The following is a 13,138-nucleotide window of genomic DNA, read 5'->3' as shown; positions in this document are numbered from 1 at the left end:
TTGCTTAATCATTCCGAATGTAATCGCAATCATAATGCAAAATAGGTTAAAGGTCCAGTTTGTTTCATTTTTATATTAAAATTAAATCACAGAGAAAGATAGTGTAATCGTGTTTTAGTGATAAATCAATACAGATATTATTACTCGTAAATTCACATTTCATTATGTAATCTCATTGTTTTCCTTAAGTAAATGTATTCCTAAAGAATTGATTGAGAATATTTATTTCATTTTCGAACAACTACATTTAACGTAAGGTCACACTCCCCTTTAACAAAAAGAGACTTCATCCTCAAATAAAAACTGTGGAGTGCGGTGGCAAAAGTGACAAGTTGAACAGAGGTTAAGTGCGTATGCTACTGCAAGCCCTGCGCATAATGGTCACTTCTTATGCCAAATCCAATTAAGTGATTGTTTCAAGCAGACACTAAGCAATATCTAAAATAGTTCCTGCTCTTGTGAGCCCATGACTAGGAAACAAAATCACAGTGCCCTTTTTTAAGTTTAGGTCAAGAAGTGCGTGGATGTCAACTCAGCAAAATGTCAGGGGAAGCGTCAATGACATCTTATGCCTTTTAACATCATAGACATCACAAACAGTGACATCACTCAGCATTTGTCCCCATAAACATCAAAGGACATTATATCATGAGAACTTTACCCCTGAAAGAATAGCAGGAAGTGACATCACTGGCAATAAACTAAAATAAGTGCATGGTCAATTATTAACCCAGAAAGTCAAGTCAAGTTAATCTTTATTCGGTTATTAGTACAAAATAACCATAAAAGTACAAAGACAGAGTTACACATATATAAAAAATTACACTTATAGTGCCACATAATAAAAACCGAGTTAGTTCAGATCTCAATTGTTTTCCGTAATTTAAAAACATTTTTAAGGAATGAGGAAATAAATACGACAGTTAAAATATTATCAAGTTTCTGTACAGCTAAAAAAGCAGGGCGACACCGATTAATTTCCATCATTTTTAGCAAAGGAACAACAAACATTTGTCTTGGTCTGGTATAAAATTTACAGAAGAAAAGTATATGCATATCTGATTGTACTGATAAATCATCGCAGGGACATTTGCTCATAATTTTTGACCAATTGTTCATAACTGGAAAGCTGAGTGATCTGAATAGTAGATTAAATCTAAAACGTGTCAATAAAAATCTTTCATAATCACTCGTTGGTAACTTTAAGTATGGCTGTAAACTATTGCAAATTACAATTTGCTCGTGAGCTACTACCGTAGATTTCTTAAACTCTGTTCTAGCTCTGGTCTCTTGCAAATAGGTCATACATTTATCTTTTAGGCATTTCCTAGAAATATTACAAAGAGAGGGCGGGTCAGTATAATAATCCCCTAGCCCTAATAGCATAAGAAAATTGTTAATGTAATTCAGCCATCTAATTTTCCCACACTTCTCTAGGCCCATTGCATTTTCCAAAATCTTTCGGTTTAAACCATATTCATCTGCGGTCCATATTCTATGCCATAATAGTACTGGTGCAGTTTTTATTGTATCTTCTAGGTATGGTTCCCCTAGTTCTATATGGCTAGCATATGTTGAAACACTCTGTGGGACGCCTAGGAGATATTTCATAAAATTGTTTTCGACAACTTGTAATATGCTGACGTTTGCATATCCCCATAGGCCTGCCCCATAAGTGACAATAGCTACACAAGTTGCTTTGTAGACAGTCAATATTTCCTTAATTGGTTTCCTCCCTATTTTCCGGCTAAAATTTTTTAAAGCCATGATAGATTTACAGTACAACAGTTTCCTTGTCTTAATTGTATTATTCCATAGCCCAGAGCTATCAATTAAGACCCCTAGATAGGGAAATGTTAGGGTGTCCTCTACTGGGGTAGTTCCAATGTAGATTGCTTTTTTCCTCCTCTGTGCACCCGACCCACAGTGCATGGTGAATGTCTTAGAACAGTTTATGCTTAAATCAAGCTGATTCATAAAATCCGAAAAGGAAGTAACTACTCTTTGCATGGCCTGCGGTGTTCTGGCCATCAGGACCGCGTCATCTGCATATAACAGAATCGGGATTGATCTATTTCCTACCATTGGTACATCCCTACACTCTGTTATCAGTGTCTTTTCCACGTTGTTAATATAAAGTGTAAAAAGAAACGGCGCCAGGACACAGCCCTGTCTCACTCCCCTTCTGATTGCAAAGGATCTAGTGCATTCACCGTTTTTCCCATATCTTACTCGGGCCGATGCTCCTGCATATAGATCTCTCAGGAAGTCAATAATCTGCTTATCCACACCCAGTTTGTCCATTACTAACCAAAGTTTGCAGTGTGTTACTGAGTCGAATGCTGAGGTAAGATCCACAAAAGTTAAAAACATTCGTCCCTCTTTCACTTTGGTATATTTTTCAATTAAAATATGCAAATTCAAACACTGTTCAATAGTACCAAGACCTTTCCTAAAGCCATACTGCAGGTCACTTAAAATATTGGCTTCGTTAGCCCATATATGTAACCTATCTAAGATTACCCTTCCTAGAATTTTAATAGTAGAATCCAGGAGTGATATTGGGCGATAACACTTGCAGTTTTCACGGTCGCCTTTTTTAAAAATTGGGACTATCAGGGATTCACACCACGATGGGAGGAGGCCTTTTTTCAGAGTAGCATTAAACAAACGTGTAACGACAAACACACAAGCCATTTAAAAATAAGGGCGGGGGACTGGGCGAAGCTTCTCTCCGTACTCAACTACCACAGATCTTCCAGGGCAGATGCGTGCTGGCTCACGCTCGACCTAAAAATGTTCTTGCCATAATCTGAAGCAGTGCAATTTTTTTTAAATGACTGTCTCGACAAAAGACTTATGTGTGTTAGTCTGAGATTTTGCTTAATCATTCCGAATGTAATCGCAATCATAATGCAAAATAGGTTAAAGGTCCAGTTTGTTTCATTTTTATATTAAAATTAAATCACAGAGAAAGATAGTGTAATCGTGTTTTAGTGATAAATCAATACAGATATTATTACTCGTAAATTCACATTTCATTATGTAATCTCATTGTTTTCCTTAAGTAAATGTATTCCTAAAGAATTGATTGAGAATATTTATTTCATTTTCGAACAACTACATTTAACGTAAGGTCACACTCCCCTTTAACAAAAAGAGACTTCATCCTCAAATAAAAACTGTGGAGTGCGGTGGCAAAAGTGACAAGTTGAACAGAGGTTAAGTGCGTATGCTACTGCAAGCCCTGCGCATAATGGTCACTTCTTATGCCAAATCCAATTAAGTGATTGTTTTAAGCAGACACTAAGCAATATCTAAAATAGTTCCTGCTCTTGTGAGCCCATGACTAGGAAACAAAATCACAGTGCCCTTTTTTAAGTTTAGGTCAAGAAGTGCGTGGATGTCAACTCAGCAAAATGTCAGGGGAAGCGTCAATGACATCTTATGCCTTTTAACATCATAGACATCACAAACAGTGACATCACTCAGCATTTGTCCCCATAAACATCAAAGGACATTATATCATGAGAACTTTACCCCTGAAAGAATAGCAGGAAGTGACATCACTGGCAATAAACTAAAATAAGTGCATGGTCAATTATTAACCCAGAAAGTCAAGTCAAGTTAATCTTTATTCGGTTATTAGTACAAAATAACCATAAAAGTACAAAGACAGAGTTACACATATATAAAAAATTACACTTATAGTGCCACATAATAAAAACCGAGTTAGTTCAGATCTCAATTGTTTTCCGTAATTTAAAAACATTTTTAAGGAATGAGGAAATAAATACGACAGTTAAAATATTATCAAGTTTCTGTACAGCTAAAAAAGCAGGGCGACACCGATTAATTTCCATCATTTTTAGCAAAGGAACAACAAACATTTGTCTTGGTCTGGTATAAAATTTACAGAAGAAAAGTATATGCATATCTGATTGTACTGATAAATCATCGCAGGGACATTTGCTCATAATTTTTGACCAATTGTTCATAACTGGAAAGCTGAGTGATCTGAATAGTAGATTAAATCTAAAACGTGTCAATAAAAATCTTTCATAATCACTCGTTGGTAACTTTAAGTATGGCTGTAAACTATTGCAAATTACAATTTGCTCGTGAGCTACTACCGTAGATTTCTTAAACTCTGTTCTAGCTCTGGTCTCTTGCAAATAGGTCATACATTTATCTTTTAGGCATTTCCTAGAAATATTACAAAGAGAGGGCGGGTCAGTATAATAATCCCCTAGCCCTAATAGCATAAGAAAATTATTAATGTAATTCAGCCATCTAATTTTCCCACACTTCTCTAGGCCCATTGCATTTTCCAAAATCTTTCGGTTTAAACCATATTCATCTGCGGTCCATATTCTATGCCATAATAGTACTGGTGCAGTTTTTATTGTATCTTCTAGGTATGGTTCCCCTAGTTCTATATGGCTAGCATATGTTGAAACACTCTGTGGGACGCCTAGGAGATATTTCATAAAATTGTTTTCGACAACTTGTAATATGCTGACGTTTGCATATCCCCATAGGCCTGCCCCATAAGTGACAATAGCTACACAAGTTGCTTTGTAGACAGTCAATATTTCCTTAATTGGTTTCCTCCCTATTTTCCGGCTAAAATTTTTTAAAGCCATGATAGATTTACAGTACAACAGTTTCCTTGTCTTAATTGTATTATTCCATAGCCCAGAGCTATCAATTAAGACCCCTAGATAGGGAAATGTTAGGGTGTCCTCTACTGGGGTAGTTCCAATGTAGATTGCTTTTTTCCTCCTCTGTGCACCCGACCCACAGTGCATGGTGAATGTCTTAGAACAGTTTATGCTTAAATCAAGCTGATTCATAAAATCCGAAAAGGAAGTAACTACTCTTTGCATGGCCTGCGGTGTTCTGGCCATCAGGACCGCGTCATCTGCATATAACAGAATCGGGATTGATCTATTTCCTACCATTGGTACATCCCTACACTCTGTTATCAGTGTCTTTTCCACGTTGTTAATATAAAGTGTAAAAAGAAACGGCGCCAGGACACAGCCCTGTCTCACTCCCCTTCTGATTGCAAAGGATCTAGTGCATTCACCGTTTTTCCCATATCTTACTCGGGCCGATGCTCCTGCATATAGATCTCTCAGGAAGTCAATAATCTGCTTATCCACACCCAGTTTGTCCATTACTAACCAAAGTTTGCAGTGTGTTACTGAGTCAAATGCTGAGGTAAGATCCACAAAAGTTAAAAACATTCGTCCCTCTTTCACTTTGGTATATTTTTCAATTAAAATATGCAAATTCAAACACTGTTCAATAGTACCAAGACCTTTCCTAAAGCCATACTGCAGGTCACTTAAAATATTGGCTTCGTTAGCCCATATATGTAACCTATCTAAGATTACCCTTCCTAGAATTTTAATAGTAGAATCCAGGAGTGATATTGGGCGATAACACTTGCAGTTTTCACGGTCGCCTTTTTTAAAAATTGGGACTATCAGGGATTCACACCACGATGGGAGGAGGCCTTTTTTCAGAGTAGCATTAAACAAACGTGTAAGGATTGGTGCCCAGAGTTCCTTGTTATTTTTAAATAGGTCAACAGGGACTCCATCAGGGCCAGGTGCTTTTCCCGCCAAACTTGCATCAATACATTTCTGCACCTCTGTTATTGTTATTTCAGGTTCAAGTTGAATACTCCTCTGTGCACGATCTCTCAATTGGTTATCATCATTAGTACTAACCCTGTGAACCTGTACAGTGGAATACAACTTAGTAAAATATTCGGCCCACTCACTCTCGGTGATTGCTACATCTAGTGGGTCCGTATCACTGAAATTTAGGAAGGGGGCATTAACAACTCTCCAGAATGAGGCAGAATCTTTACTTAACGAGGCGTCACATAAAGCATCCCATGCTTCCTGCTTTAATGCATTTTTCCTATTTTTAAGGGTCTGCTTATAGACCCCCCTACAGTTCCTGATTAAGTCAGCATCCTTCTCTGTAGCATGTATAGCATGCTTTAGACTTCTGTAAGCCTTTGTACATTCGGAATCAAACCACCTCTTCTTCCTTGTATTCCCTCCATTTGTATCGACCCACAATAACTTCCTTGTTTGGGCAATAATCAATGAAAAATTACTAATAAAATCAGAATCATTGGCATTTACATCTGTACATACATAAAATTGAAGCAACATGCTTTTAATTAGTTTCTCCTGGAAATCTATGGGGCACATTTTTGTCCACTTCAGAGCATAGCCATTTTTACGGGCCATAACGATGTTATCTATAATCACTTTAGATTTGGTCCTACCACGACATTTCTTAAGTCCCATGGTTATTTTAAAGCTTAAAGGGAAATAATCACTAAGTGGGCAGTCCAGGATTCTGTAGTTCTCAATCATATCCCTATGTCTAGAAGTCATCAAAGCATAATCAATAGTTGTGTATGCCCCTCTGCCATTAAACGTTGGTAAAAAGGGGATTTCCGGGCTAATCAACTTATTTACAAAGTCCAGATCATTTTCAAATATTAATTCATTTAAACAATCCCCTCGTCCAGTATGTTCAAAATGACTAGAGCCAAAGTCTCTATCTAATTTTATCCCACATAGCCCATTCTCACCACTCCTGCATATTTGGCTGTTAAAGTCTCCTACCCAAATAATACAGGTATCCTCTGTCCTCCGCCCGGTTGCTGAGGTGATGTTACTACCTAATAATCTAAAAACATCCATTAGGTCTTCTCGTTGGATGTTATCATAAAAGTTAATCAAAATTATGGAAAACCCCTTGTTAACTGTGATCCTTATGATATGATAATATACATTATTAAAAACTAACTCAGTTTTAACTCCTGCTAACAAGTTCGAGACATACGTGCACAATCCTCCTTTAGCCCTACCATAGGGTGAACTGACCGCTGGGGAAAAGAATGTTTTAAATCCATTAATATGTATAGGTTCAGTTGTCCATGTTTCCTGGAGGCTAATTACGTCAAAATTGCCTATCAGTTTTTCCCAATTTTCATTGCCCACTTTGGACCTCAGTCCTGCAATATTCCAACTCATGAAAGACCAACCCTCCCCACTAGGCTGATCATCCTCTAAATCCTTACTACCATCAAGAGGTATTTCCTCACCACAAAATGCCTCAGATTGTGGACTATCACTAATAGGGACCACCTTAGCTGTCTCTATTTCGGCGGAGGTATTCTGATGCCCTTGGTCCCTTGTCTTATAACTTTTTAGGGTATTCAAATCAGTGGGTCTGTTGTCTCCCTTGAGTCAGTCAACATCTTCTAGCCCCTGCAGGATCTGAAATCTATTTGCTAAAGGGATTTTGAAATTTGGGCTAACATTACCTCTATGTCTGAACCTATATTCTCCAGAATGCCAGGTATCATCTCTCCTTAAATCCATTAACGGGTAAAAGTAGGTTAGATCTAAAGGATGAATTCTGCCAGTATTAAAATTTGGTTCCCATTGACAAATAAAACTCACAGCTCTTCTGTCCCTCAAGTTTACGATAACACAATCTCCTTGAATATCTTTATGCCTCTGTCCAATCCAGTGTACCCTCCTAACATTTAGAATTTCTACACGAGTTTGTCCAGGCAATGGACTATTATGATTCAGCCAGTGAATTACCTTATTCTTGAGTTCCTGATAGTTTTCTACCTTTCCGTTACTCAACTCTGGTACCCCGGTTAGCACTACGGTATAGGGTAATGACTGTGGAGGGAGGTCAATATGTATTCTCTTATCCTTATCATTTAGTTTAAAAACTTTTTGGTCTGCCATTCCCTCCTTCTCATCACATCCCTTACCTTTCTCTTTTTCAATTCTTTTTCCACCAATATCTATTTTATTCGGCATATTTGTCCCCGTAGATTTAATAAGGGGTACATCATCCTTATTGCTCCTTTCAGGTAAAGTTGCAGGTGCTAGTGTGTGCGGTACATTAATAACAACATCGTCTGTATTAGTAATACTTAATGCAACTTTAGATTTAATTAATGCACTAAAATGTTCCAAAGTTTCTAAAGTACCTGCCCCTTGCTTTTCTAAGCCCTCAATTTTATCAAAAAGGGTCTTTAATCTTCCTACCACTGGCAATATCAAAGACTTCATTACCTGCTCTATTTTTATCATGAAGTCTACCAAATCACTCAATGTAATGGCTTCTTGTAGGGTGGAGTTATCTTCAATACTATTTAATGATTTTCTTTTGACTCCATTCTCTTGGCGGGAGGGTAAAACCAATTTCTTATTTTTCCCTTTTGTTTTCCCTTTCTTGCGCACAGTCTGTGCCACTTTTGTTTTGGGTCTACTCTCCTGTATCTCCTGCAGGGAGGTTGCACTAGTTGTCGAACCCACAGTGTTTATATCCTCATTTTCACAGACAATTATCTCCTCCCTATGGTCTGACACATCATTTGTATTGGATTGTTCCTCACTTAGGGCCTCATGTAGGTAAATAAATTTTACCGGTTCTTAAATACCGAGCCGTACCGAATCGGTAAATTAGAATCGGTAAGTTACATGTAGGTAAAAATTCGGTAACAGTTACCGATTCGGTAACAGTCGGTAAATACGAATCGGAATTCACCGATTCGGTAAATACCGAGGTGATAATTACCGAATCGGAAAATACCGAGGTGGTATCTACCGAATCGGAAAATACCGAGGTGGTATCTACCGAATCGGAAAATACCGAATCGGTACGTACGGATTCGGTAAATAACATCACATGACTTGACGAAACAGCTAATCCTGTGCAACGACAGCCCACCCAACCAGGAACTGCCCACACCCAGGCAGGTGTACACAATTAGCCGAAGTGGCCACACCCAGGCAGGTGTACATAATTAGCCGAAGTGGCCACACCCAGGCAGGTGTACATAATTAGCCGACCCTGGAGAGGCTCGGAGTGCAGAGGAGAGGCAGGGAGCAGTTGCATGTGCGAGCGGGAAACGAACAGCATGTCCAGCCAGAGCACACAGAAAGACGGAGGGGAAAGGAGGAGGAAGCTCAAATTCAGCCCCAAGGAACTCCAGGTGCTGGTGGAGGAGGTGGTGAAGCAGCACCAGAAGCTGTTTGGGAGGCAATCCCTGCAAGTGCCTGAGGCCGAAAAGCGCAACATATGGCTGGCCATCCAGGCGCAGGTCAATGCTGTGGGAGTGACCCACAGGGAAATTGAGGTCCTCAAAAAGCGCTGGTATGACCTGAGGATTGTGACCAAGAGGAAGATGGGCGACATCCAGAAGGAGGCCAGCCAGACCGGAGGTGGAACCAACAGGGCACCTGCCCTCACCGAACTGGAGGAGCTGGTGGCGGCCACACTCGAGCAAGAGAGCGTCGTGGGTCTTGGGGACGCCGACAGCTCTGCCAGAGCCGCAACACACCAAGGTAAGACGAAAGCACAGCAATGTAGCCGCCCCTACCCCTATCCCACATCCCCCATTGTGACACGAGAATCACACTGCAGTCCACACGTGTCAGTGCAGACAGGCAATGCATTCCGGGAGATGTAGTCAGGGCAACACTAACCATGACGTAAATGTCACAGGGCAACAAGGCATGTCATGCACTCGAGGCACAAGGAGACAGAGGACAGATTGGAATGTGAAATGATTTATTGTGACGCTTGCAATGCAGCCCTTCGGGGACACTGAGCCAATGTTGTTTTTCTGTCCACAGATGTGACATCATGCAGTACAGGGCATGCTGCAGGGGAGACGGCACACCGGCCACAAAAATCACCTCTAGCCAGCACGAGTGCAGACCAGGGAGCAGGCCCACTTGCAGCCGCACCACCTACGCAGCCAGCCTCGCCGCACACAGAGCCAGCATCACCTCACCGAGAGCCAGCATCACCACCACCAGAGCCAGCATCGCCACTCATGTTCGATTCACCGGCCACATCTCCGCTTGCAGGTGTGAGAATGAGGAGGCGTCCAGCAGCCAGGCTACGAGCCTTAGACACCTCGTCAGACGACAGCATGGGCCCAGAAGACCGCACCGGGCCCCAGGAAGGGAGCCATCCCACTGTGCCCCAAACATCACAGGCAGCACAGACGGGAGCAAGAGGGCGCCGCAGGTCGTGTGTCCAGAGTCCACCAGCACCCACTGACGGCCATGGTGTCTTCTTGGGGCTCGAGGGCCAAATGTTGAAGCAACAGCGCCTGCAATCAAAGGCAGTAATGTCAGTCCAGAGGCACATGCGGGTGATGAGGACAAGCTTAGTCAACATGGACACAAACATTGGCGGCATGGCTGCGGGCATTCGGGACATGTCCCAGTCAATCCAGCAGTTGTGCAGCAAATTAGATGCTGACATCGAAGCACGGCGCCGGGAACGCCAGAGAAGGGACACTACCAGCAGGGCACTCAACCGTCTGGCAACTGCGACTTCCCTACTTTGCCGGCGCTCTGTGACGATGCAGGAGGGCCTAACACAGTGCTGCAGCGACCTGTCACGGGGGATGGTGCAGGTGACAAGTGCACTAGGGGTGCTATTGACAAGTCAGGCGTCGACAACTGCTGCAGGGGATGCTGCGGAGAGCATCGACACCAGCAGCAGCATCACACCCCCCGTCCCCGAAGCACGCAGGAGCAGCAGGCGGCTTGGGGTTGGCTCTAGTGAGGATGCACAGGCCGTGCAATCCACCACTGCAGCGCGTATGCGCAAACATTGATGTGGCCCTGCTTATCCACTTGCCATTGGGTGACGTAACCCTGGACATACTCATTGTATAGATGGCATATTGCCAGATTGGCCTGTTCATGTGTTCATGGCGTGGTGCCACATTAAACTACGTCATGACTTCTCACGACTCGCTGTGTCCCCTCACTTACTCAGAAATAGTTGCATGTGATCTCTGCCCGTCTCTCTCTCCCATCGATTGCAGTTGGCACTCTAGCTGCGCTGCCCTCTGGCTGGCCTGACTCATCCTCGTTGTCCTCAAAATATGTTAGTTCCACATCTGTACCTTTTTTCGTGGCAAGGTTGTGCAGCATTGCACAAGTGGCAATTATCTTGCAGCAGGTGATGGGTTTGTACTGGCGTGCGCCTCCGCTCTTGTGGAGGCAGCGGAACCTGCTCTTCAGCAGTCCAAACGTGCGCTCCACCACATTGCGTGTAGATTTGTGGGCCACGTTGTATCGTCTCTCACTCTGGGTTGCTGGGTGTAGGTAGGGAGTGAGGATGAATGAACGGCATGCATATGCACTGTCGCCTGGATGAGTAAAAGGGAACCATCAGTTACATGCCTCTATACACTCTGATTTGCAGGTTTCAAGGGGCGTCACTGTTACTTACCCAGCAGGTATCCCTCTCCGAATTCTCCGGCTCTCAGTCGTGTGTAGATCCCACTATTCTGGAAGATGTAAGAGTCGTGGGTGCTCCCAGGAAACTTTGCAACAATATCTGTGATGATGTTCCCTGCATCACAGATCACCTGCACATTGATGGAGTGGGTGGACTTCCTGTTCCTGTAGATGTGCTCTGTGTCAGCTGGAGGACAGATTGGGATGTGTGTACCATCAATACAGCCGATGACATGGGGGAACTGTGCCATGTGATAAAGGTCTGTTTTTGTTTTCTGCAGTGCAGCCTGTGTGTTTGGGAAGCTGATGTAGTGGTGCATTCTCTGCATCATGGCATCCAGGAACTTCCTGAAGAAACGTGACAGGCAACTCTGGGATACCCCACCCACCGCAGCTATCACCACCTGATAACTGCCGGATGCCAACAGATGTAGGCTGCAGAGCACCTGCACATGTGGGGGTATGGCGTGCGCCCTTCTTATTGGCTGGTCCAGGAGTGGGTGAAGGTCCCTGATTAAGTCCATGATGGTTTCGGGGTGTAGCCTGTACCTCTCATGTATCTCTGCATCAGTCAGCTGGAATAGTGTGATGCGCTGTCTGTAGATTTGTTCCTCCCGTCGCCACACCCTCAGTCCTGCTGCCTGTAGACGTAGGCGCCTTGCAATGACGTACATGGCGGCCATGTTGTCCACGCTGTTGCATTTTGGGATTGCTTATGTGCATTGTTGATGGTTACCACCTGCTTTCCATCCGTGTTAATTACCGACTCTTATTTACCGATTTTCCTGGATTTCTTAATTACCGACTGCTCCTACATGTCATTTTCAATTTTTACCACTTCATATTTACCACTTCATATTTACCGATTCGTTAATAATGTATTCGGTAAATATGAATCGGTATTTTAGAATTCGGTAACTATGAATCGGTATTTACCGCCTCATATTTACCGAAAAGTGGTTTTTGGACTCCTACATCTCACTTGTCTGAATACCGGTCGGTAACGGCATATTTACCGAAAATCGGCCGTTACCGACCGGTATTTGGCTACCTACATGAGGCCCTAAATCTAGGAGTTACAGACAGCCTATTTTCTCGATTCATAAAATCATCAGGAGGTGTATTTTGCGAGATTACAACACAGTTCGAGTCCTTGACCGGGAAATCTGCATAAGAGGCCATTAATATAGATTCTTGTGATAATTGCATACTCAGCATAGCATTGGATTGATCCTCTGTATCCTGTTGCTGTTGCGCTAGCAAACATAGACTAGGAGGTAGTGATAGCCGCCTCTCGGTGCTCTCAATCGCATTGGCGACTACCCCAATTGTTTTTTGCAACATCCTGTCTATTGCTGTTAGACTTGGAAGAGGGGTCTTGGTTGGGGCTTTAGTTTTGACAGATGAGCGAGTGGCCATCCGTGTAATTTTCCCCATTATTCACAGTCAACATACGCTCAGTATATACACTTAAACCCTTAAGTTAAGAGAGTAGCTAAATACCTGTGGAGCAAATCAAGGGGGGTGGCCCAGCCCAGCCACGGTCTGCCCCGGACGGCCACAGACGGCCCGCCCTTTGCCCGGGCTTAGCCCGGCGCTGCCCGCGCGCGTCCCGCGACGCGGGGGCTGAGTTCGAATTTAAGCGCCTCCGTGCGTGAAACTGACGAAAGCGGACTTCCGCCGCTAAGGCTCCTGGGGGCTGTAGTCCCTCCTACGCTCTGCGGCCGCTATGTGATGAAAATGCGGCGGCGGCAGGAGGGCAACAGCAGCAGCACCGGGACCAGGTAGGTAAAGGACAGCAAGTGTGG

General features: G+C 43.0%; 1 protein-coding gene across 3 annotated transcripts in view; it reads left to right on the top strand.

The window, feature by feature from the left end:
• Positions 1–13,138, top strand: part of LOC146831404 (uncharacterized) — a 35,547-nt gene that overhangs the window by 6,977 nt on the left and 15,432 nt on the right. The window contains exon 2 of one of the 3 annotated variants that reach the window (XM_085605706.1): positions 9,702–10,831. The exons of the other annotated variants lie outside the window; for them this stretch is intronic. Within the exon in view, the coding sequence (XP_085461832.1) occupies positions 9,702–10,699 (998 nt within the window). The 3' untranslated portion in view covers positions 10,700–10,831. Of the gene's footprint in view, positions 1–9,701; positions 10,832–13,138 lie in introns of those variants that run through there. 3 annotated transcript variants of the gene reach the window in all.

The sequence above is a fragment of the Triturus cristatus genome, chromosome 5_1 (genome assembly GCF_964204655.1).
Source record: "Triturus cristatus chromosome 5_1, aTriCri1.1, whole genome shotgun sequence".
Classification (NCBI taxonomy): Eukaryota; Metazoa; Chordata; class Amphibia; order Caudata; family Salamandridae; genus Triturus; species Triturus cristatus.
This window is presented reverse-complemented; position numbering and strand designations above follow the sequence as displayed.